This window comes from Ambystoma mexicanum, chromosome 5q (genome assembly GCF_040938575.1).
Source record: "Ambystoma mexicanum isolate Mex_15411 chromosome 5q, UKY_AmexF1_1, whole genome shotgun sequence".
Taxonomy (NCBI): domain Eukaryota; kingdom Metazoa; phylum Chordata; class Amphibia; order Caudata; family Ambystomatidae; genus Ambystoma; species Ambystoma mexicanum.
Window position 1 is genome coordinate 505,943,447 of NC_090933.1, and position 26,172 is coordinate 505,969,618.

A 26,172-nucleotide genomic window follows, 5' to 3' on the forward strand; every position below is an offset into this window, starting at 1 on the left:
TGTGGGATTCTGAGTGGTTGTTTCATTTTAGGCCAAGAGGTGGAGAAATAGGTGTGTGTGTGTGCCAGGTTTGGTGCGATGGATTGGGGAACTTTTTTTGGCAGGGCATGGGTGGGTGATATATATCTTTATTTCCATTTCCCTTAAGTTGTTCATTTTTGCGGGAGCTGGGTGCCACATAGGTTGCAATGTTAAGGTTGACAAAACAGTGTCTGCATGGGTATAGTGATTGAATATTGTTAAGAATCAAGCTGCACACAAGATGTTAAAAGTGTATTTTAAGTGCCCCCATGGCGTCAGTAGAATACTTCTCCAGGCCATTTCAATTGCCATCCTATTCTAGAATGTCCCCGCCATTCTCCTTGACATTACTCTGGTGGATCACTGCACATCCTCCTGCAACCTGGATACATCCAGACACACCTCTTCTCCAGAATTGCTTTATGGACATAGGCAGCCTCACCTGGACCACCCTGTTCAGGTTCAACACCTATCCACCTATGCGCACAGACCCTCATTACCTTTGTGACTCACTGGGTCGCTTAGCAACATGTCTTCCTTCACCACACCACAGCATTCCTTATCCAATCACCTTCCTCCATATTCAATGTGTTTGAAGGAGGCACAAGATAAAGAGTGGAGCACTTTTGTACCTTATCCAACCATTCTCTCACACCTTTAACGTCCACGGTCATACTCCTTGCTCTTCCTAGCCATGGTGAACACACCTTGTTGGGTCTGTCCCGCCTTCAAATAACTCAAATGGATCATGAGGTGACCAGACACTGTGCGCACTCTCTCTGCCTCTATTCTTCCCTTCCCACACACACACAAACCTGCCATCGGTGTAGCATCCATCAAGCTCCCACTCACAAACTCCACAGTTCCATTTGTTTGCGGTCCAATGCCGTTCTCTTGTGCCGAATGATAGACTGCTCCCAATAACATCTAATCTCCTATTCCGGCAAACTGACTGCTATGTCCATCAAAAGACTTTCCTGATAACCTTTCATCTGTAACACTTCCATAAAAAAGTGATCACCTCGGCTGCATTTGTTTCCATCATCACCTTTAGCTCAATCCACTTAGAAAACAAATCTACCAATAGCAAAAGAAACCTCACCTCTCCTCCTCCCACATCTTTTTCCCACACCCCTTGGAGGAGGGTGTGGGGTACTTGGCAGAATCATGGGCTGAGACTGCATTGCCAGGCTTTTCCCGGATACCTTACATTTCTTCAATCTCCTTTCACCAGCCTCATCAAAATTGGGACTACCAGTAATCCAACCTCTGAATCGCCATTCTGCACGCAATTCCGATATGCCCCATGACCAATATCAACAATTCTTTTCCTCAAGTTACATGGAACCACCACATGTACTGAAACGATATAGTAGTCCGCCCTTTACACTTAACTTGCCCATTAACTTCTCCGGTCCTCCTTGAGTGATGCCTTGCTGGGCCACCCATTTCCCCAAGCAGCCCATTACTGCCTTCACACCCTCATCTGTTTTACTATAATTGTGCCATTCTGTTGATTGTATGACTCCATAATAAGTGACAAATACTTGCTGATTCCACAGTACCACTCGTCTCTTTTCACTAGAAGCCTGGATAAATTATCATCAAAACAATTCTCTCAGCCAGATAACACCTCGGTTTGAAAGCTGTAACAATGCATCTATGCCACACAACTTCCCAATCTCTTTAAAACCTCATCTAAACCCTTAAACTCAAAGATCACTTTAAGCAGTCTATGATCCAGCCTAAAAACAAAACTCATCTCTCATACAAAAGCTTGAATCTTGTCCACTGCCCAATGGCACGCTAACGCCTCCTTCTCAATCGTTGAGTACCTTTCTTCTGTCCCGTTAAGCATCCTTGAAGCATGCGCTAATTATGACTTCCTCTTTATTTTCCACTTTTTGCAATAGCAGGACACCCAAGCCTACTTGACTCACATCAGATGTGACATTCGACTGTCGACTCCTATCAAATTGCCCCAGCAGTATTGACAAGTCCATATCTTGATATTTTTTCAAATTCTTCAATGCACTTTGCAACCAATTGAACTCAAGTCCTTTTTTCATGTCAAACTGTTTCTGCAAAATTCTTTTTAAACATTTTGTAAAACTCCATCATGCCCATAAACGATTGAAACTCTCCTTTCTTCTTATTAGGCTCCACCCTTTTAATCGCCTTCACCAACTCTCGTTTAGGAGCCACACCTCGCACAGATATTTCTTGACTTAAGTATTCTACAGCATCCTTCTGAAATGTACACTTGTCATCTTTCAATATAAGTTCTCTTGATGCTAGTATTTTCAACACTTGATCCAATGCCAGATCATGTGCCTCCATTGTCTCCCCACTCATCACTATATCATCTTGTAAGTAGTGTACACATTTTATACTCCCAAATAGTTTCTTATAGCCTTATAAAACATGGATTACATGGATACTAATCCAAATTATACTCTTGTAAATTGGAAGGCTCCCTCATGAGAGATGAAGGCAGTCAGAAGGCACGGCTCGGGCTGAAACCGCCAAGTGGTTCTTACTTCCACATATAAAGCACAACCTCTCTCCACCAACAGTGCTAAGCCCTCCTTGCTTCTCATATGCTGCACCCGCTCCTTTTTGGTTTTGGTGAAATTTGTGGAGCGTGAGTCACAAAATTGACGAAGCCATTGTTACAGAAGGGAGAGAGGAAAGGGGGCTCTGACGGGATAATATCTGGATGGCATAGCAACCGGCAATGCCAGGGCATGGAAATGCCAACTCACTAAAGTCCAAACTCCTCTGTTGTACTACCCAATGGGACCAAACAATATTTGCTCCAATCAGCAGCTTTGCAAGAAGCCAGTTGGATTCACCCCCCCACTCTCTACACACCCCACCCACCCCAGCCCCAATCTCTCAACTCCCACTCTCTCTCGCTGCACAAGTGTGAAGTGGGGTGCAGCAGGAAGACCGACACATGGCCAGTGGAAGAGTTGCGTAAGCGGCTCCATGTCGACAGAGGAGGAGGGGAGACTCAATGGCCCTCCCGTAGAGAACCGCTGCAGGATGACTGCTACACAGTTGCCCAAAATAATGCAGCAGACACCTGGTGGGAGCAGCGCCGAGAAGCCTGCACGAAGCGAGAGAGAAGACCAAGAAGCAGCACAGTCCCAGTGGAGCACCACATAAGCAGTTCTGCGTCGGCAGAGGAGGAGGAGGAGGAGAAACTAAGCGGTCCTCCGGAGGAGCACTGCCACTGGAGGCCAGGTATGCAGTCGCCCAACAATAGTGGAAGGCAAGTGACAGAGAGAAAGAGACAAACCCCAGAGCAAGGAAGGAGAAAGACTGAAATCCCAGAGTGGGTACTAAGAAGAAACAGAATCCCTGGGTGGGGAGTGAAGAGAAGGACTGTAATCTCAGAGTGTAGAGAGAGAAAGACTGAAACCCCAGATTGGGAAGCGAGAAGAAATAGAACCCCGGTGTGGGGAGTGAGAAGAAACAGTACCACAGGTTGGTAAGGGAGAGTAAGAAGAGCCTCAGAGAGTAAAGCCTGAAAACCTCAGACAGGGGATAACAACTGAAAGAATCCTAGAGTGGGAAGAAAGAAGAAACCAAACCCCACAGCGGGAAAAGAGAATGATTGATATCCTAGACTGCGGAGTGAGAAGAAGCCAAACCCTGATTTGGTAAAGAGAAAGACTGATATAAAGAGAAGGACTGTAATACCAGAGCGGGGGGAGAGAAAGACTGAAAGAATCAGAGTGGGAAGAGACGGGGAGAGATCTGACCCGGAACCACAGGACAACCTTCCAGCCCACTAAGAATCAGAGTCCTGATTCTGACTTATCACAGTGCACTCTTGTGATCCTGTCCCACATACAGTCCCTTCTTCCTTTGTTGCATCCAGAGTTTCAGCACACTCTTTTGACCTCCTTTGTCTAAATCCTTGTTCAAGTATGCAACAACCTCTATTGAGTGTTCAACCCATTTGAAAATATGGATCTCTTCATCGGGGGTAGGATAATCTCTAAATTGTAGTTCTTCCCCGATACTCTTATCCATGGAGTGTACCATAAATTGGTCTAGGTATGTGCTCATCCAAAGATGTTCCAAGGTTACACAACAATGCTAAGTGCCTTAATGCAGTGACAGTCTTCAATAGTTTCTCCTAGCTCCTGCAAGTGAGTGGCAAATGTGCACCTTCCAGGATTGTACGATTAAAGTGTAGATGCAGTTCCCTCAGTGCCACTTCCAATTCATTTGAGCCCTCACTAGCTGGATCATCTTCTTGTAAATCTAGCAGTGTTTCATAGATTTGTTGGCCCTCATACCCTAAAGACTGCATTAGGAGATACAATTTCCTGTCTACTGTAAAGCCACATCCACATGTGTCTCTCAATAATGTAACAATCCTTTTTCCAGTAGGCCCACTTCACTTTCGCTGTCCCTAGAGTTATGATATGATAAGTCATTTATAACACGCCTGTACAAAAGTGTTTCAAGGGGCGACAAGACAAGGGAGGGAAGATAGAGGGAGGACAAGACAAACGATCTTACTAGCCCTTGTGCAATTATGAGAACAAGTAGTGCAAGGCCAAAGGGAGGGGGGGTACAAGGGAGAGGGGGAAAACAGGGCAGCAATGCTCTGAGTAAGTGCAGCGCAGGTCTGGGTAGTGCAAGGAGAACAAGGGACTGTAGGGTTACAGTTACAGCCCCTAAGTGTGTGGTAGGATGGAGGCAGTGCAAGGGTAACTGATCAAGAAAGAGCCTGGTACCCAGTGAGACTGAGTGCAGCCAAGCAACCAGTAGGTACAGCAGACAGGTAGGTCAGCAGGAGAGAGAGAAAGCAGAGGAGAAAAGGCAGGTTTTGAGCTGATTCCGGAACTTAAGGGGTCTGGCTGAAGTTTGAGAAGGGCAGGGAGGCCATTCCAGGGGGAAGCACCTGCAGAGGAGAGAGATCTACCCCCCACTCTTTGCTTGGAGAAGTGTCTAACCCTTAGAGAGTTGGAGGTAGCAAAGGCCTCGAGAAGAGCCTTCTCTTCCAAAAGAGAAGGGTCTTTTGGAAGAGAGCAGTGCGGGTCCTGGCCCCAGAAAGCCTTGTGGACAATGCAAAGGGTCTTGAACTTGATCCTTGCACCCACTGGGAGCCAGTGGAGAGATTTCAGGCCTGGAGATATACAGTGCCTGGGATTGAGGCCAAGGGTAAGTTTCGCAGTCCTGTTCTGGATTAGTTGCAGAGGGCGGAGAGTAGAGGAAGGCAAATTGAGAAAGAGGATGTTAGAGGTAGTCCAGCCTAGAGAGAACCAGGACTTTGTGGACAGTGTGCTTCTGGGGCAAAGTGAGAAAGGGAAGAGTCCCTTTGAGGAAGTGCAGCTGGTAGTGGGATTTCTTGGCGACGTCCGAGATGTGAGGAGAGAAAGACAGTGGCGTCGAAGATGACACCAAGGTTTTTGCCTCGCAGGAAGGTGAAGGAAGAGGGCCCAAGGCCGGTGGCCAGAGAGAGAAGGAAAGCAGGGGCAGGGGTTCCAATGAGAACAATCTCTGTCTTTCTGGCATTAAGGCAGAGATTGTTGATGGCACACCAATCCTGAATCATGGATGGACAGACAGGAATGAGAGAGAGAGGAGGCTGAGGAGAGCTTGAAGGAAAGCAGAGTATCATCCCCATAATACTGAAAGTTAGAGAAGAAGGTAGAAATTGCGTGGGCCAAAGGGGCCAAGTAGAGGTTGAAAAGCCAATGTGAGAGGACAGAGCCCTGGAGAACGCCACAGGTAGAGAGAGGTTGCGCAGAGAAAGGAACCAAGTTCGACTTGGGAGGGGCGGTGCAAAAGGAAGGTCAGTTACTCCAGGGCCTGATCCGTGATACCCAGGTTCTCACAGTGTCAATAGATCAGGATGGCGTGGTTGACCGTGTCGAAATCAGAGGAAAGATCTAGGAGGATGAGGAGAGTTTGCAAAAAATACCATAAGCCCAGGCACATTCAGCATGGCCTTCCTTGCACGTATGTTACTACTGCTGACCCTCTGCCCCCATCTTCCACTTCTGCTTAGGCTCACCCCTCTACCCTTAACTTCCTTCCTTCATTGCAGCCGCTTAACTTCAATTGTCCTTTCTGCTCACAATGCCGTTTCAGCTGCTTGCTGTTTTTGCCGTCTATAAGGAACCAGCGATGCTGAGCCGTGGCCTGCCATAAGGTCCTCATTTTTCTCTGTGGCACATAGCATGCCCACCAAGTGAGTTATCTCGGCACATTTGCTGCATGCCCTTTCTTAGTGTGCCTCTCCACAGGTCGACACGCAAAGTCAACTTTAATTGGACCCAGTATCAATTAGATCTCCTCAGTACCACAACTCTGTGGACCTCCCTCAATGTACTTATAGTGGGGGGAGATCTCGGTCTTTGGCTGGGGCCTCCCCCTGGAACAGCCTCCCTGACACTCTTAAACTTGAGGAGAACCACCTCCAGTTCTGGAAGCACCTCAAGACCTTCCTCTTTGCAACTGCCTTTGGCCCTCCCCCACCACCCCCTGCTGATCCATTTTCTCTCGGCACTGTGCACCTGGCCACTCTGTCCTCCGGGCCCGGGTTCCTGCTCACCCTACCACCCTCCCGCACTGCCTCCGGGCCACCTCTTGCCACTGGGGTCTGTATCTGTACCCATACAGTCCCCCCTTTTTTTCTCCCTGCACGTATCTGACCTACCCTATCTGCTGCCTTAAAGTCAGCACTTGCCACTTGCTGGGTGCACTACCTTTTTTGTTAGTTTTATTATTTAATTTATTATTTATTCTGTTCTCCTTTTGCTCTGCACTTTCCACCTCTCCCCCTTCGTCGCATTTTGCCCCTTTCTCCCCCATGCACTTGTGCATTCTCAATGTCACTGGGCCTAGTAAGATCGTTGTTTTGTTCTCCCTTGTTCCCCTCCCTTGCCTTGTCACGCTCTGAAAAACTTGTTGTATGAGCGCGATAGAAATAAAATATCAATTCAATGCAGCACTGGCAAATCATTCACTGTATGTCTGGTCCTTGTGCTTTCTCCTCCTTCAATGGCATAGCATCAGGTTTGTGTGCAAAAGTGCAGCTCGTCAACAATGTTATGAAGTTCAAGGCGCACTCAAGTCACAGGTTCTGTAGTTTATCTGTAAAATATAAAGGTTTACAGAAAAAGGCACCGCAGGGTCAGCAGACATCCTTCTCTAGGCCACTTGAACTGCCATCTTATTCTAGAATTTACCCACCATTCTCCCTTGACATCACTCTGGTGGAACACAGCATATCCTCCTGCAGCATGGATACATCCCAGACATGTATATATCAGTAAGCCTGGTCGAATGGATTGCTCTTCACGCCACTCCAGCTTTCCCTTACTGCCGTAAAACAATGACTATTCCAGCATTGAAAGGGCTGATGGTGCATCAAAATGAGACATCAGGTTTTGGCTGGTGCGTCACTTCACAGCCCAGTAACTAATATGGAACACAAGAGTAGTTGCATCTACTCACCCTACTTAAATTGTGGAGAGTACCATTGTTTGTGTTCATTTTATGTTTGTTTACTTTCCATTGGAGAACAGCTAATGGTGCAGATGGCTAATTTCTTTCCCTTTCGTAGTTTAAAAGTGGCATCACTTGTGTTGCTAGGCCTGGCAGCAGCTACTAGACACACAGGGAGGCATTCACAGATTTAGATGATTGAGCATGTGGGGTCTAACAGGTGAGAGAGCCATTCACAGAAGGGCATTTAAGCAGACGAGTCCGACAGGAATTGTCTTGACAGACTGAGGTTGGTGTTGATGACTGGAGGCTGAAGAACACAAATGTTCTGGTAAGGGAACCACGGCAAATGCCCCATTACTATGAGTATTCTTGCATAAATGGCTGGTGCTCCCTCCCCTAAAACATGGAGAACGAGCCCCACTGCATGAAAATACAGATGCTCTCTTGGAGGTGGTATATGGGGATCCCCCAGTGTCGCTCTCCCCTCCCCAACATTTTATACATTGTAGGAGAGTTACAAAACAGGAGGTTGCAAGGCCAAACAGGGCATACCATAAAATGTTTAAGGCCTGCATGAGAGGCCAGAATAAGGAGCCTGTGGGGGGCCCCCATCCAGGTGCTTGAAAGAGCCAAAAGACACTCAAGGGAAGGAGCAAGAGATTAGCCTGCTGGGCACTCTAGTCCAGATCCTGTGGTAACTGCAGTGCCACCAGCGCCAAAGATAGGTTTTCAACCTTAAAAGTTGATGTGGCAGGATTGTCCTGATACTATACCTCCTAGCAATCACCCTCCCCCGCTTTAGGCCCAAGATCCTTCACCATGTCTTAGCCTCGTTTTAGCCTGAGGCCTCTTGCTACACCCAGATCTCCTGTCATGCCCACACCGGCCTTGGCACGGCAGGCCACAACCTAATGCTGCCCTCGGGGGACCCATGAGACACCAGCTCCCAGAACCTTTCCATAGCTGTGCACAAATACCACCTCATAAGGAGTGTTCAGTTGTTTAAGCCAAAGGTGCTTACTGAACTTGCTACATAATGTACCCTCCGTTAACCACAAGGCTGCTTCACAAACAAGCTGCTTCCTAGTGTTACCAAATGTCTACAAACGTCATGGAAACTTGCCGTGCTATATAATATAAACTCTCACCCAACACCGGCAGAGCATTCTGTCTGACAACTGCTGTGTCACTTGTCACTCTACTAAACAATACTTGTGGTCTCCAATAAGAAACTTGGTTTGTCTATCAGCATGGTGTCCAGACTCTTTCATTGTGGTGCTGTGGAGTTCCTACCAGAACAGATCCCTCCTTGGGAAGGGGGGTCGTTGGAAACCCTTAGGGGACATCCTTATCAGAGTGTACCGGGGTCCAGTCTAGGAGATTAACCCTTGGCTGGGAGGGCAGGGTCCAGTCTAGAAGAGTAACCCTTGGCTGGGAGGGCAGGAGAGGGTAGGAGCATGAAGATCCAATTACTGCAGCCAAAAAGGGACCTTGGTGTGGGGGCGGTGGAAGCAAGATCCTACCCCAGAGATGCCTAGGGAAAGAGGGGATAGTATTGGAATGTTTTTCCAGATGTGATGTTTTGGACTACAACTCCTATCATTTCTAGCCAGCAAAGTCAATGATGAGGGATAGAGATTGTCCTAGTCCAGAATATCTAGAGAGCAATACATTGGCGGCGTCGGCTTTATGTCAAGAGGGGGACATTGTAAGGCTTTGCCCTAAGACAAATACAAGATGACTCCCCTACCCCCCAGGGCTAGAGGGGGGGACTGCAAGGTCCTACCCCAGTAAGAATGCAGGGACACCCTCAGGACAAGAGGGTTAATCTAAAAGGTTTTGCCTCAGTTTTAGTGCATAAGGGCTACAGAGAACTGAAAGACTACTCATTGCTGGGATCATCACCCAAGGCATAGAGAAAAGTATGCTAGGGCATTTAACACTCCCTGAGATGGAGTACTTGAAGGACATTTTATTGGGGATGCTCCGAACTATGTAAATTAGAATAGCAACTGGACTAAGGATATTAGGTCCTCTAGAAGAGGTCCCCTTCATTCATTTTTGACAAGTGCCATATCCCAGCAATGTAAGCCAGAGTGTCTCCCTCCAGTATTTTAGCTTTATCACATAAGTCAGGAGTTTGCCAAACTCATCCATGGGAGCTAAACACAAAGATTCTGCAGATCCTTAAGGCAAGATTGAAGAGCTTTGATAGGAAGGGATCAGAGACCATTCCCAACATATTAGTTCACCCTTCCTTTTCACTATTGTCTACAGATAACCCAAGTGGGCCATCCTTTTTTGGGTTATCTTACTGCTAGTCCCCTAGACATTCACCAAACCGTCCCTGCTGTGTAAATGTTGAAGCATACCTAAGGTGTGAGTATTCTGCTTTTCAAAGACTGACAGAGAACACCGGCAATACCGCATTACTGCATGTTATTGACCTGGTCTAGAGTTGGTCACCGCAGCGTCTCTGTGGTGCACTCTCAAGGCACTGCTTCCTCCTTTTATTTTTATAAGGGGACATAACCAACCAATGGCAACATCAGGGTGGTTCATTCCTATTCTCCACTGCATGGAAAGTGAAACTACAATTGCATGCACTCCTAGAAACATCCAGGTCACTACTCCTTGAAACACAGCCTGCCAATTCAAGTAACCCTCACATTACTCTAAAGAGGTGATGCTCCTTTGAAAACACCAATGATTGAAAGGAAGCAAAAAGTCAAGTCACTGAGTGAAATCTCATTCATTGTGTGTGTCTGCCACGGTGAACAACAGATGATTTACCTTCATTGACATGCCATAACATTGTATGTACTCAATAGCATGTTTGCTGCATATTTTAACAAGTGTTCTCCCTCCCTAGATGGAACACAATCCATGGGGGTTGCATAGAATTTTGTTATACCTTTTTGTTAGGCGTTATCATAGTTGTATATTGTTCAGTCCACAGCATTTAGGTAAGGAATGGACAGTGGCGTGTGTGGTATCTTAAAAACAAGAAAAGTCATCACAGACTGTATATCCCAATAGGGATCGTGGCTAAGGTGCTGTACTATTAAAAAGGGGGCAATAGGATAACAATCAGTGTTAGTATAAGAGATTGTCGTCCTTCAAAAGGAAATACACACATCATGATAGAATATGCAAAGAATAATAATGTAAAAGCTACATTTTTGCATTGATTGGAGTAGTTTGTGCTGTGTGTTTGCTGGCTTATTTTAACATTTTGGCCTTACCTGATGAATATCCTTCATCCATGTTGATATATTCTTGAAGGAGTCTGCATTTGTGATGTCATAGACCAGAACAAATCCTTGTGCACCACGGAAATAACTTACACTCAGCGTGTGAAATCGCTCTTGACCCGCAGTGTCCCTGAAATAGTCAAAACATTCTTAGCTTTAAAGTAGTATTCACTGTTCTGTATATAAACAGATCCTTTGTGCTTTGAAACATTGACAGTTACTGCAGATAGCACTAAGTATTGGGTTTACATAAAAAAAAACAACAATACTGAACCGATTGTTCATATTATTACATGAAACACAAAGTGCATTTGCCAAGTTGCTGTACATCTCCCATCAAAATATTTGCAATCTTCTATTACTCTGCTTGAAACAGGGAAAACAACAATAATGGAAAAACAGTGGCGACATCTTTAAAACTGCAAATTCAGCAGCTATACTCATTGCTTTGTGCAGTGCATGTTAACTATCTACTGCATTAGTTTATGAATTCCTTAGCTTAATGTGTTGCAAGATTACTTACTTGTAACCCACATAACGCCCACTCTTGCTCATACAGTAATTATCTTTTAAGCCCCGTCTCCATGACAGGAACCTTTCTCCAACATGTTTTGATCTGACCTCCCCCATACAGAGAAGTAACACTGCCTCAATCCCAAAATCCCACATTCTTTTCAAGTAGGATCATGGACCCTTCTGTGGGTCCTTGTATTGTGATGAAGAAAAGTAGGGCTGGAAGGTAATGAAGATTAACAGTAAGTAACCCAGCTATTACCACCACATCCCCTTTCCTTGTCACAGTACTTGCTTTTTGAGGTATACTAAAGCAGAACCTTTTGAAGCGACAACAGATACTCATACGAACAATCCATATGCAGTTGCACCCCTTCACCACTTTGTTGCCACACATCTCTCATCCAGATTCCTCAGTAAATACCAGATCTGAGAGCACCAATACCCAAGGAACCATACACGTCGTCTACATTCAACCTAAGTTTGGATGAATGAACTTGGGTCAGCCCATGTTGCTGCCGGGCAGATTTGCTGCATTGATATAAGCTGCACATCCGCCCAGGAAGTTGACATTCGTTTTGTTGACCTTCCGTTTATCCTATCAGACATCTGCAGTCCTGCTGCTTCACACACCGTAGTTATGGCCAGTTTGATCCAACCACTGATAGTCTCTACTGAGGCCTTCCTCACAGCCTCTGAAGCACCAAAGGTTACCCAACGTTTATCTACTCTCCTGCAGCTTTCGGCACAATATATTCCAAGCTCTTCTTTTCACATCTATGCAATGCCGTGTCTCTTCTTCTGGTGACTTTGGGTCCTGAAAAAAAGCAGGAAGAATAATATCTTGAGATCTATGGAACTATATACCACCTTTGGTAAAAACCCAGGATCACATCTGCTTCTGCCTCTACCCTAAGGATGGGAGGCTTACAAAAAAGTGTCATGTTTTCCCCCAACCTATGTGCCGACGTTACATCAGTGCGAAAGACTGTTTTTAGAGTCCTAAACTTTAAATCTATGCCTTCAATTGGCTAAAAAGGAGGCACTTGAAAATCCCAAATCAGTACGCCTAGGTGGAATGAAAGTCTGGATTAGGACTTTTCAATAGTCTTTCCCCAATTTCTCTCCTTCCAGCTTTCCTTTCCAGTCTTTACTTAGAGATGTACTTGCACACATTGAGCTCTTAGGTAAGAGACCAGCCCTTTCTGGAACCCATCCTTTAGGAAACGTAACACTGTTCTAATTCCACATTGCAAGGCAGAAATGCTGCTCGTATTGCACCATGAAAGAAAGTCTTCCAATATCCATCAAAAGCATTGATATAGTTAGCCACCTAGAACACAAGATTCTGTTTCTGCTACCTTATCCGATAAACCTATTCTTGTAACGTTCTGCGCAACATTTACAACCCGAACATTGGATCTTGCTGGCCCCTCTGCCTCCCCGAGTGCTCTGAACAAGGCCACTTGAAGTACAGGCGGTATGACAGTAACCGAAGGACTAACACAATGGAAAACCTACACCTACTGGGCCAATAAGGAACCTCCAGAATGACCCCAGACCTCCTGTCCTTGATCTTTCAGACCTTCCTGGGAATCACTGGAATAGGAAGGAAGGCATACCCCAGGGCCTGAGGTGATTGCAGGGTAATTGCATCCAATCCATGCCACTTCTGAATGAAACCTCAAGCAGATTGTTCTACCTATTTGGGATCTGGGGATGCAAATATGACCATCTCTGGAACCCGAAACCTTTGACCTACTTCCTGAAATGTTTCCCTTGACAAGGCCATCTCTTGAGATCTGTGAAATACCATGCTGAACCAGTCTGCGTCCACATTTTCCATCCACGAATGTGAGCTGACTCCAGGGTCTTCAGATGACTTGCTTCCCATTCTCCACCTCCTGAGCTACGGCCTCAAACCTCCTCAATCTTTCCGCCTGGAGGTTTATGTATGCCATTGATATGCAGTCGTCTGTCCCCAACAAGACCGCCTGACCCCCCACACCCCTCCTGAACAAAAGTTGCTCAGAGCCCTGCCTATTGCTGCCAATCCTCTCCAAGTGGAAGAACCGCTTGCCTCAAAGGGAACCCACTTCTCCTGGTAATGCCTCTCCACTCTAGGGGCTCCCCAGATCAGGCTGCTGGCATTTGTAGTAAGTATCGTACACCTGGGAATATCAAATCCCATTCCTTTCTTCAGACTTTCCAGCTTTATCCACTAACGCAGCTCTGATCTCAGCTCCTGGGTTATTGGGACCAGAGCTTCTAAGGTCTGCCAATCCAGGTGTAAATGTCTGTGTATATGTGACACTGGAGGTCTGGAGGCCTAAGGTACCAGGAATAAATAGGATAGCCTGTGACCCTATACAGTCAACAACTCCCTTGCCGATGCCCGACTCCATCCCAAGATTCTTAACAGAGATGGCTTAGGACACAGAGCCCCATCCAGTGGTAGGAACACCTTCCATTGTTTGGTGTAAAACTGGCCTCCTATGAATGTCAGATCGGGAGGGGGATAACAATCTACTTCCAACTGACCAGAAATCCTTAATGTGCCTGTGTCTGGAACAATATTTGAAGTTGTGCCTTCGCTGTCCCCCTGAATGATGCCATGACTTACCAATCTTTAAATATGGAACATTTTCCCTCTGCCTCCAAATGGAGGATCTGGGCTCCCAGAGGAACCACTAAATGTGTAAAAGCCTAGGAGACTGTTTTAACCCAAATGGAAGCAACTAGCAAACCCTCTAATGACTTGGTTTAACTAGAGTATGGTAGTAGACATCCTTCAGATCTAGTGGTGCATAACAGTCTCCCACTGCCACCCAGGGAATTATTCTCTGTGAAATGTCTATCTTGAATGTTTCCCCTTTCAAAGAGGTCAAAAACTAGTCTTAACCTGATTGATCATTTTGGAACAAGATAGTATGGAATATAATTCCTGCCACCTCCGTTCCAGGGGCACTCTTGCAGTTGCCTCCCTCTCCAGCAGCTCCTTGACAGCCACCATCATGGTTGTTCTCTTGACCATGCTTCTTGGTGTAGGCATCATCAGGTCTGTCTAAACTGGAGACAATGAGAAGACTATATGATAGCCCCATTGCACCGTGTGAACATCCCAGGCGTCTGCTGACCACTTTTACCATGCCTTGGAAAAGTGCTGGAGTCGGCCACCCACTGGCACACTACAGATGTCAGGACTTCTGAGTTGTAGATGAAGAATTTGGTCATCCTTCCAGAAGCAGACTCGCTCTGCCCCTGCCCTCCAAAGTCTTGCACCCAGACTTCAGCTTATTCCTCAAATCCTGGTAATGATTTTTCATCCCAGATTATCTGTGTCTTGCTGATGACGAGTTGCTCTTCTTTCTCAATTTACCTGCATGCTTGTCCACTCTGCATAGCTTATTCACTTTGTGTTCTGGGGGATTCCAAACAGCTTTTAATATTCAGATGAGATTTTCAGAGCAATAGACTTTTTGTAACTTTCAGTGTGCTAATCTCATAAATAAATATGGTGCCTACCATGGATAAGAGTCCCACTGATGATGCAGCTCCTCAAACCCAGTCATAATTCATGTCTGACAGCAGCTCAACCTGCTTCTGTATGTTCGCCAAAATCATTGCATATTCTGCTGCTCCTTAAATTGCTTTACGAAGCTTCTTGAATCATGCAAGCACTGTCTCTGCTGCGTACAAGCTACAGATAGTAGCTCCCAATGCCAAACAAGATCCTGTATAGGATTATTTCAGACTGTACCCTTTTCCTATCCACCAAGTCTCTAACTGCTGCTTCCTGACAGCCATTGATCTCCCAACCAATCTGGAGACGACAGAGCCCACGTCCACGGTTTCGGAACATGCTGCTTCCTGCACCTTCAAAGGGTCTAGCTTAGATATGAAACGTAGCATATTCATATATTTTGGGTCCTTTCATCTTTTAAAACTGGATTGTTTATGCCCAAGATAATAGGAAGATCCATCTTAGGAGTATGTTCATATTGTTGGCTCTTAGGATCTGTGGAAACCCAATGCGTCACAGGATCTGTAAACCCCACGCTCCCCTAACCCCCAAAACCAACTCCACTTCTTTTCTCTCTAGATCTTTAACCCTTACATTCCTCCTTCTCTTTCCTCTGAAACCAAAGAGGCTGTCGCTGATGAAGGATCATAAAAAGAACAGGATGATAAAGTTGAAGGTCTTTGCATCGTCTAGCTCATTTTATAGAGCTAGATTGAAAATGTCTAATTTCTCATGGGGATAAATTATAGGCAAATTCAATTTCTTTTCAGTACTTTCTTAGTGCTCTGATACAGTGTCCTCTAAATGCTTCTTCGCTTCACTCTTGACCATTATGCAGAACATTAGTCACTGTAATAGGATGCCTGTCCAACAACAATGTAGTACTCTGGGCTACTGCGTTCCACTCATACCTGTGATTTCAGTGCCTGAATGTTGGCAACCAATCCCTCGTCACAAAAGATGGCCACCACTACCGCTTGATAATCTGCCCCCAGCAGAGCAGTACCCTCTGCCTCTCTGTCTGTGGCCTGTCGATATTCTCCTATGCTATTTGATCTGATCCAGAACCTACCCACTGGATCTTATCTGTCATGCTCACATTACTCCCCGATCACAGACCGACTTCTGTGTTAAGGATGCTGGATGCTGTGCTTACTTGCCTCTCCCCCTACTTGGGCCTTGTGCTTCGCGACACCATCGGACATCCTCGCTGTCACGCTCACCTGGTCTCTGCGGAGGCGTTGGGGCACAGTTGCAGCCCTCCCAGGGGCGATGTCGCTCGGGTCCGACTTCGCCCTCTGCGCTTATGTGGTGACTGGTGGTAAAAGGTGATGCTGCTCGGGACTGCTCCTGCGTGGAGAATAGGGGGCGTGAGTATGCCAGCTTGTGCACCTGATCCCCTTCCAAACCTTCTCCCAAACCGTGGTACCCGTGGGATGCGCTGTCCCTGGAAAGCTCACCTGTTGATTAGTTTTGGCAAGCACTCTGTCCTGCTGCTTCTGGCAGGGTTGCTTGTATGCTCTGGACCAAGTTCCTTCACTGGTCCCTTGCACGTGGCAGTCCAGTCCTGCTGTGACTAAGCCACTATACTTCAGGTAAGTGTTACCGTTTACCTTGGTATTTCTTCGTCTGTTTTTGTTGTATTGTAAAGTTTGTTGTCTTGTATTGCTGTCCGTTCCACTTTTGATGTTTGCTCTTTTGCTTTCTTCCCTTGCAGGTGATGTTGCCGGCACGGCAGAAGCTGCAGAGCTCGAGGCGGCAGCCGGAGGCAATGAGAAATAAAGCTGCAGTGGTACAGTAGCTGGTAAGTTGTTAACTAGGGGGCGCGCAGGGTTCAAATACAGTGCGGCCCTGGGACAGATGTTCTAACCTTGTCTTTGTTCTTCACAGGGTCCGAGTTCGTGGATGTGAAGTGCGGTGCTGCGGCTTCGGGATCAAGATCACTGGATGTCAGGAGATGAGTCTGCAGATGAAGCGATGAAGCACCGGTTTCCTGGAGGTGACTTTGCAGGAGAACGCCTGGTTTCAAAGGTAAGTAAACTGGTCCAAGCGACGGTGAGCGTCACGTTGCACGCGAGTGCACAGCAACGCGAAGCACCGGCCTTAAGGATACAACAGCTTCTATAGCTGAGCTTCTGGAGCCACGGCCACCAGGTTCAGCCTACCTGCCACACCCTGCCACACCCGATGAGTCAGCACAAGAAGACCAGGCCTAGGGAGCCACACCCGATGAGTCAGCACATGAGGACGTTCTCTGAAATAAAGGCTTTCAGCTCCTGGAAAGTTCTTGTAAAATAAAAGCACTCCTGCAATGAAATAAAGTGTTCCTGCTCACATCTCTATATGAGCCTGGCGCCAAAGGCCCCAGGACGGAGTCCCACCAGGGCCCCTGTGTTTATGGGTCCCAAAGGGACACAAGTGAGTCAAGTGACCCATTGCACCCATCACTAGATGGTATGTTTTTTGTGTTCTGGGGCCTGTGGCCATGACAGCACTCCCCCTTGAGGCCCCTCTCATGGGTGGTTTCCCCCCTGGCCCTAGTTTAGTGGGGTTATTGCAGTGGAACTGCCCGATTAATCGTGGAGCGTGGACATGCTTACTGGGTTCCCAGGTCTGATCTTGGGGTCCGTAACCTTTCCAGTCTATAAGGTAGTATAACTTGGACCGGACAGTCTAGGATCCTTTTAACTTCGTATTCTGGTTCTCCAACTATTTCGGGATCCGGTGGAGTATCGATCCGTGTACCTGGTCTCAATGGTTTTAGGAGGGAGACATGAAACACCGGGTGGATCCGGATGTGGGCCGGTAATTCTAATTTCATGGCTGCAGGGTTGATCACAGCCTTGATAGTGTAGGGTCCCTGATATCTGGGACGGAATGCCCATGGTCCTTTCAGGGGGATGTTTTTGGATGCTAACCAAAGTATGTCCTTCCAGGTATCCTCGGTTTGTTGCAGCATACACCTTATGTATTGCTCGAGGGTCTGGTTAGTCCGTTCGGTCTGGCCGTCGGTTTGGGGGTGATGGCTTGTAGATAACCGGACCTTTTCCAGAATGCAGAGACAAACTGAGTTCCTCAGTCTGATATCAATATTGATGGGAACCCGTAAAGCCGGACGATCTGTTCCAAAAACACGGTAGCCAGAGTAGAAGCAGCTGGGAGACCTTTCAGGGGATTAAAGTGGGCCATTTTGGAAAACAAATCTACGACGACTAAGATGGTATTGTATCCGTTACAGGGGGGAAGGTCTGTAATCAAATCCATTGATATGCCAAGGTGCTGCGGGTACTTCTAAAGGGCGTAGCAGACCTGCAGGACTTTGCTTTTGGGACTTGTGTTGTGCACAGGTGCCACTGGTTGCAATGAACTGGACAATGGGCCTCATTAGGAGTGTTGCAGTAAGGCAACAACGGTGCCGGTAATGCTACCAGCGCTGTTACCACGCCGCAACAATCCGAGTTTGCTCACGGGTGCCGCTCTGGATGCCTGGTCAGACCAGGCGTGCAGAGTGGCACCCGAGAGCAGACTAGGATGGTAACAGCGGTACCGTTATTAACGGTACCGCTGCTACCATCCTCCCCATTCCCATTGAGCCCTATGGGGGCTCAAATGGGAATGGGGACGTACCGGGTCCCGCGAATGGGAATTACTGGGCCCTCTAAGGTCAGAATCGCCCAGTAAGTCCCCTTTTGCGGGACCCAGACCCGAGTTTGGAGGCAGCCATGCCCTTATTAAAGGCATGGCTACCTCCAAACTCGTAATGAGGCCCAATGTCCTTTCGCCAAGTTGGCCACCAGTAATTTTTCTTTATTTTAGCTATTCCCGGATGCCCTTCTACTAATGAATCATGATAGTTTGCGATGATTGGATTCTGTAATTTCTTATCCGGGATGTACAATCGTCCTTGGTAGTATGGTAGGTTGTCCACGATCATATACCGGTCTCCCTTCCCTAGCCATTCCTGTTGCGCTGGTCGACTCATCAAGTGTTGCAGGTCAGATTTTAAGTTGTCTAGAGTGGTGGTTGCTGCAATCATGCCTTGGATTCGTCCTTCAGGGATGAAGGCCACGGGGTCTGGTGTAGTGAATGCCACTTCTCCCTCACTCATGCGAGACAGGGCGTCCGATTTTCCATTGCATACTCCGGGTCTATAGCTGATGACAAAGACGTATTCCGCAAAGAAGAGAGCCCAGCACAATTGGTGTGATGATTGCGCTTTAGCGGTCTTCAGATATTGTAGATTGCGATGATCTGTGACGACGGTGACTGTATGTCTAGCTCCAAGAAGATAACGTCACCAGGCTTTGAATGTTGCCTTAATTGCTAGCAGTTCTTTATCAGTGATTGCATAATTCAATTCAGGGGCTGAAAACCTGCCAGACTAGAATGCCATGGGATGCAACTGACCTGTTTCGGGGTCTCGTTGTGACTGGACTGCTCCCATTGCTATGTTGGAAGCATCAGTTTCAACCACGTATGGTAGTTCTGGTCGAGGATGCCGTAAAATTGGTGCTGTGGTAAATGCTTGTTTTAGCTCCTGGTTGGGTGGGGTGCTCTCCTTTTGAATCCCGGGCCTCTGCAGACCAATTAAATTGTTTATTTTTCCGTAGTAAAGAGGCGATTGGGTGGACGATCTGGGAGAACCCGGGAATGAACCGGCGATAAAAGTTGGCGAACCCGAGTGCACTCTGTACTCCCTTTATGAAGGTAGGTGAGGGCCAGTTAAGGATAGCGTCTACTTTGCGCGTGTACGCCCCGTGGTGAGAGAATAAAGCCGAGGAATTATACCTCTGTCACATGAAAGAAGCATATAGCTGTTGTTGCCGCAGTTTCTCCAAAACTGCCCGGACATGGTTGACGTGGTCCTCCTTGGTGGTCGAATAGATAAGAATGTCATCAATATAGACAAGAGCGCAGACGTCCAACAGTTTGCGGAGCATTTCAGTCATGAAAAATTGGAACACCGCCGGGGCATTACATAGTCCAATGGGCATAACCTGATATTCATAAAGGCCATATTTCATGTGAAAGGCCGTCTTCCACTCGTCTCCTTTTTTGACTCTTACTAGATGGTAGGCCCCTCGTAAATCTAGTTTGGTATATATCTGAGCGTTTTTTACTTAATCCAAAAGCTCGGGGATAAGTAGTAACGGGTACCGTTTTTTTACCGTGATCTGGTTAAGTGCTCTGTAGTCAATGCAAGTTCTCAAGTCTGCCTCCTTTTTGGGCACAGAAAAGAGGGGCGAGGATGCAGGGCACTTGGACGGACGAATTAAGCCTTTTGCCAGATACTGATCGAGGTAGGTTTTTAGATGCTGGTTTTCCTGTTCTGTTAGGGTGTAAATCCGGCTGCAGGAAACTTGAGCTCCAGGTACCAGATCAATTTACAGTCATACGGTCTGTGCAGAGGTAGGGTGTTTGCTTGTTCTTTTTGAAAGACATCTTGGTAATCCAGGTATTCAGGTGGAAGTGAACTGGTGAGGCCCAGTATGGTTTCTTTCTTCGACGAACCTGGGTTGGTAAGACCTTTTAATGAGAATCCCTTGCTAGAACAGGCGTCGGCACAGTGTTGGGGAAAGGTCAGAACTTGTTTATGCCAGTCAATCCTGTGATTGTGGGTCTCCAGCCAGTGCATGCCCAATATCATCTGGAACTGAGGAGCGCTAATGAGATCAAAGGTGATGTCCTGTTGGTGACCGTCCAGACACAGAAGCGTGACCTTCTCTGTGTAATGCATCACTGGGCCGGATGATCGCTGTGATCCATCAACTTCTGTGACGTTTTCCTAAACCTGCTTCTGTCGGAGAGGAAGGCCTATCCAGGTAGCCAGATCTTGGTCCATGTAATTTCCCAAAGCTCCACTGTCAATGTATGCCTCCAAGGCATGTATTTTCGACGGTTGCTTGTCGTTTACCAGGAGCACAGGGATGACTAGATGTCAGGTCTGTATAGGTTCCTTTTCACCGCTCGACAAGTGGACCCCTACGCTTGCCGGGCGTTGGAGTTTCCCGAGTCCTGTTCTTCTTGTTCACCCTTGTCAGTTGCTCCAACTGCTTTCCTGGGTGGTTTCACTGGGCATTCTCGGAGATAGTGACCTGCCTTACCACAGTACAAACAAAGCTGCTGCTGTCTCCTTTTCTCCCTTTCTGCCTTGGTGAGTGGGCTCCGCAAGCCTCTGCTTTGCATGGGCTCGGACTGATCGTGTTATTTGGTTTGATTCTCATGGGGTCGCACGTAGACCGACCGCCCCTCGACCTTGGCCCGATCCATCTTCCGATCCTGCAATCTTTGATCGAGCTGCATTGTCCTGTCGATATATTCAGAACATCTTTCCGGGGGATTTACAACTTGGGCTAATACTCCTTAAGTTCCCCTCGCAAGCCTTGGTAAAAGGGCGTAGTCCTTTTCTCCTCTGGCCAGTTAGTTTGTGCTATCAGACGATTGAAGGAAGTGATATATGTTAGTAAGTCTTGATTACCCAGCCGTAGTGGTAACAGTTCATTGTCCCGAGCCTGCCCTGGAGTATGCCGTAGCTTCTCCATTTCACGCTGGAAACCTCCAAAGTCTCGAAGCAAAGGATCATCCTGGTTTACCAAGGGTATTGGCCAGTCCGCTGCACTACCTCCCAAATATGAGAGTACAAATGCCACTCTCGCTTGATCGTTCGGGAATGCCCCAGGTCTACACAAGAAATGTAGGCGACATTGATTCATAAAGATGACATACTTATTCGAGTCGCCTGTGAAGCGTTCTGGTGGGGCCAGGGAAACCCCCCCCCCCCCTGGAAGAACCACCTGTACTGGCGTGGGCTGTGGAGACGCGGCAGGAGGGGCATACCCGGCAGTGGGACCTGGCCTGCCTGTGCCTGGAGCATTTGCCTTGCTAGTTCATCTGTCCACTCCTGGTTCATAATTAGGTCCCTCCTTAGGGCATTGTTTCCTGTCTTGAGTCATAAACTTCAGCCCGTAACTCTCCCAGTAATCGGGCCAACTGGTCAGTTTCAGAAGTTTCCATAACACCCAGGCAGAGATTCGAAGAGGCTCTGCGTTCTGTTACGCTCACCTGGTCTCTGCGGAGGAGTTGGGGCACGGTTGCAGCCCTCCCAGGGATGAGGTCGCTCGGGTCCGACTTTGCCCCCTGCGCTTATGTGGTGACTGGTGGTAATAGGTGATGCTGCTCGGGACTGCTTCTGCATGGAGAATACGGGGCATGAGTATGCCAGCTTGTGCGCCTGATCCCCTTCCAGACCCCTTCTCCCAAACCGTGGTACCCGTGGGATGCGCTGTCCCTGGAAAGCTCACCTGTTGATTAGTTTTGGCGAGCACTCCATCCTGCTGTTTCTGGCAGGGGCGCTTGTATGATCTGGACCGCGTTCCTTCATTGGTCCCTTGCACGTGGTAGTCCAGTCCTGCTGCGACTAAGCCATTATACTTCAGGTAAGTGTTCCTGTTTGCCTTCTTCTTTCCACGTCTGTTTTTGTTTTATTGTAATGTTTGTTGTCTTGTATTGCTGTCCGTTCCACTTTTGATGTTTGCTCTTTTGCTTTCTTCCCTTGCAGGTGATGTTGCCGGCCCAGCAGAAGCTGCGGAGCTCGAGGCGGCAGTCGGAGGGAATGAGGAACGAAGCTGCAGCGGTACAGTAACTGGTAAATTGTTAACTAAGGGGGGTGTGGGGTTCAAATGCGGCGCGGCCCTAGGACGGATGTTCTAACCTTGTCTTTCTTCTTCTTCACAGGGTCCGAGTTCGTGGATGCGGAGTGCGGTGCTGCAGCGTCGGGATCAAGATCACTGGATGTCAGGAGATGAGTCTGCAGATGAAGCAATGAAGCACCGGTTTCCTGGAGGTGAGTATACAGGAGAATGCCTGGTTTCAAAGGTAAGTAAACGGTTTTTTGTGTTCTGGGGCCTGTGGCCATGACACTTGCCCAGCAGGGGACCAGAGAGTCTGATGCTTCACCACCTTCTGCCGGTAACAAGGGCTATGGATACAGCCTGACTCATTGCTACCCCAATGCCCCGTAAGAAATGTTTTGAGAAACATCAGCAACATCCCCCTTGTTAACTCCTGTGCAGAGAACAGAAAACCTTTAAACAGGTCAATGTGTGATTCAGGAAGTATTATACCGATATATAGGGGTGGTGTGGGATCATAAGATGTTGTAGATAGGTTGCGGTCATGAAAGCGCGGGGGGCTCAAAACACAAGTACTGGAATGAGGAAGTGGGACATGGAGGTACAATTTATTTTTTTACATTATTGTTCTCTGAGTTGTAATTTTTTGCATTAGTCCATTTTATTTTCATTATATCCGTAAAGTGTTAATACTTTTAGTAAAGCTCTGGAATGCAAAGCATGTCAGCTGAAATGTGCCTGTGCTCGTGTATATTCAAATATTGTTTTTAACATTACGTGAAAGAATATGTCCAAGCCTGAACTCCCCTTTGCAAACTAAGGTTGCAGCGGTTTGCCTTCCTTGCTTCTCAGTATATGGACGTGAGCCACCTTATGAGTGATGCTGCACACCTGATACTGGCAGACATTTTGTAGAGGAAATTCCAAACTTGAAAATGCTTGTTGAGACATGCATTGCCAGCAAGAAAAATGTGCAATGTTTTCTGAAGTCACTGGCAAGTACTGTAGCATTGCCACATTTTAAACATTTTCTCTATGCAATTAATATTTTATATAAGATAGCACAAATGAGCTGTACCACCTTTCTACTCCATCCCTTAAAAAGTGTAAAGACACTGCCACAAAACTACAATTTACATTATCATAATTCTCTGGACAGGGATCCTCACCACATTCACAAGCTCTTCATTATTCTCCAAAGCCAGGCTGGAAGAAGGAACTCATTTTTTGTTTAAACACTGTAAACAAAGTAAAGAGAAATAAAGTGCAAGAGAGTCTGGAGACAGAAGTGTAATTTCCAGATAACTGCTCCGAGGTTTCAAGAGTCCTTGGCACAAGGCATGCCATATTCAAGTTAGTTCACCTCTGTCAAAGCAGTGCCTCAAGACACTAAGGGCCTCATTACACGGTAGGCGGTAAAAATCGGATTTTTACGGCATGGCGCCATTAGCGTGTCCGCCCTCGCAAGAGACCCTAATAGCGTCCCATCACGAGTACGCGGACACGAGCATAGCGCCATGCCGTAAATGACCGTTCCGCCCTGCTGCTAAATACCCCAAAAAGCCCCTTACCGGCGCCCGCAAAACCGCCGATAGCGCCTCCGCCCTCCCGCTACCCGTAAATAGCGGACACCGCCATTACCGCACACCGTTAAAAAGCGGAACCGGAAATTACGTTGTCGCACAGGAACGGGAAAGAGCACAGCGGCCATCTTCAAAAACACAATCCATTGCCATCCTCTGCATCCAGGACATATATCCAGGCAACTCCGACCAGGAACCATACCGGGTAGCTCGAGGATGCCGAAGGCGCTTAAAAAAACTGCTGATCGCCAGCGCAAAGAAAAGTTCACTAATGAAGAACTAATGATGCTGACCACCACACTTGCTGCAAATGCAGGAGTAGTATTTGTGAACGATATGCGGCGGGAGGCCCTCCTTAAGAAGAAGGCCATCTGGGCCGAAGTCGCGCTAAAAGTCAGTGCGGTGGGCACCACCACCCGGAGTGTCAGGGAATGCCGCAAAAGGTGGGACGACCTCCGGGTGCGTGTGCGCAACATCCTATCTGTGAACCGCAACATGGCAATGGCCACAGGAGGTGGCGCAGAGTCCCCCTTGAAGAGGAAGGAGTGGGAGGAGATGTGTGCCTCCACAATAGGAGTCGAGTCGATAGAGGGGGTCGGCGATATGGAGCATGGCGTGGCCGTTTCATCGGATGGAGGTGAGTGTATGCACCCAAAAATGCGCAGTGAAGGGTGAGGGGTCCCACAATCATGTGTCCATATGAATGCCGTGGATCCAGCCACAAACAGACATGCATGCATCATCACATACCCACCAACACAGGGCCAATCATGCATGAGCCAGCCAACATCCCCATTCCATGCCTCCACAATGATGACCCCAAAATGCATCAAACTGCATGACGTATACATCTGCCATAATGCAGGTAGACCCATAGATGATGATTTACCCTTCTTATCACCCCTGCAGGATCACACACGGAAAATGAGGAGCCACGCACGTCAGCACCCACTCTCACACCCATGAAAATAGCCAGGAGGGATGCCACCGGGGACCACGCAACATCCTCTAGGGGACCCAAGAGTAGTGACCGGGACAAAGGCAGCAGGAGCAGCAGTGCCACGCAGCCAGAGGCCATGCCTGCCACTGTTGTGGTAACCACGGGAGTGTGTCTCCCATCAATTGAAGGCAGCATGGAGGGAGTGCACTCTGCTGCCACCAGCTCTACGGGTGAGGCAGCAGCCACTGGGCCACTTTCCGATGTGGAGGAAGCACTGGTGAATGAGGATCTGAGTCAGAGCCCCATCCCCACACGCCACTTACTCGCATCCCCAATGTTTTCACCAGGTCCGTTCAGCCAAGGCGGATCGCCCGCCCACACACATGATGTGTCATGGAGCCCCCTGGAACCTACGCCTGATGCCAGTGCTATTGATCCAGGCGCATCAGCCATTCCACCGGCAGACAACGAGGAACTTGACCTATCAGCCATCTACCAGAGGCAGACCGAAATGGCCGGTCTGGTAGGTCAACATGTGGCAGAGACAGGGCACCTGAGGGAGGACATTGGTGCATTTGCACGCCAGACGAGGGAGGCCATGGAGGCATGCACCAACCGCATATGCAATGAGATGGGGCAACTCAGGCAGGCCATGATCCGCATTGCGGAGGCGATTGAGCGCAGATGTCCACTCCCTACCCAGGAGGAAACAGGCCCAGCCTCCTCTGGGAGTTCGCAGCAGACAAGCCCCCTACGCCGCTCTATGCGCAACCTCAGGCGCACACCATCGCAAACACCCGAAGAAGGAGCGAACAAATAGGGCCAACAAGGAATATCGGCCACATTTGGGGAAGGACATGTTCACGCCTTGGAACTCACGTGGGAGTTTTGTGGGGGGAGGGGGGGAGGGTGTATTCGGGGGTGTTGTGGGGGGAGGGGGGGGAGGGTGTTTGCACAGTTGGGGTTATGCACTTTCTGTACACGTTATGTTCAAAATACACTCTTCTGCAGTTGAAAAACAGGCATGGTCTCCATCATTGTGTATGTGTGATTTTCTTTGGGAGAGGGCCCTTTGTGGGCCTCAAGACGGCCACAAGGGCAACAATGCACGTCTCTCCATGCATGATATTCCACCTTTGTTCCTGATCCTATTCCTGATTCCGATGCTGACGCGGATCCTGTTCCGCCATGCCATCGCCTCTTGCATGTCCGGGCTGGGCATTTCGAC

General features: G+C 47.9%; 1 protein-coding gene across 4 annotated transcripts in view; it reads right to left on the minus strand.

Moving 5' to 3' along the window:
- The window catches only part of LOC138497477 (ras-related protein Rab-10-like), a 445,392-nt gene that overhangs the window by 259,049 nt on the left and 160,171 nt on the right, over nt 1-26,172 (minus strand). For all 4 annotated transcript variants that reach the window (XM_069620982.1, XM_069620981.1, XM_069620983.1 and 1 more), the window contains one exon: nt 10,746-10,884. In XM_069620982.1, the coding sequence (XP_069477083.1) occupies nt 10,746-10,884 (139 nt within the window). The remainder of the gene's footprint in view (nt 1-10,745; nt 10,885-26,172) is intronic.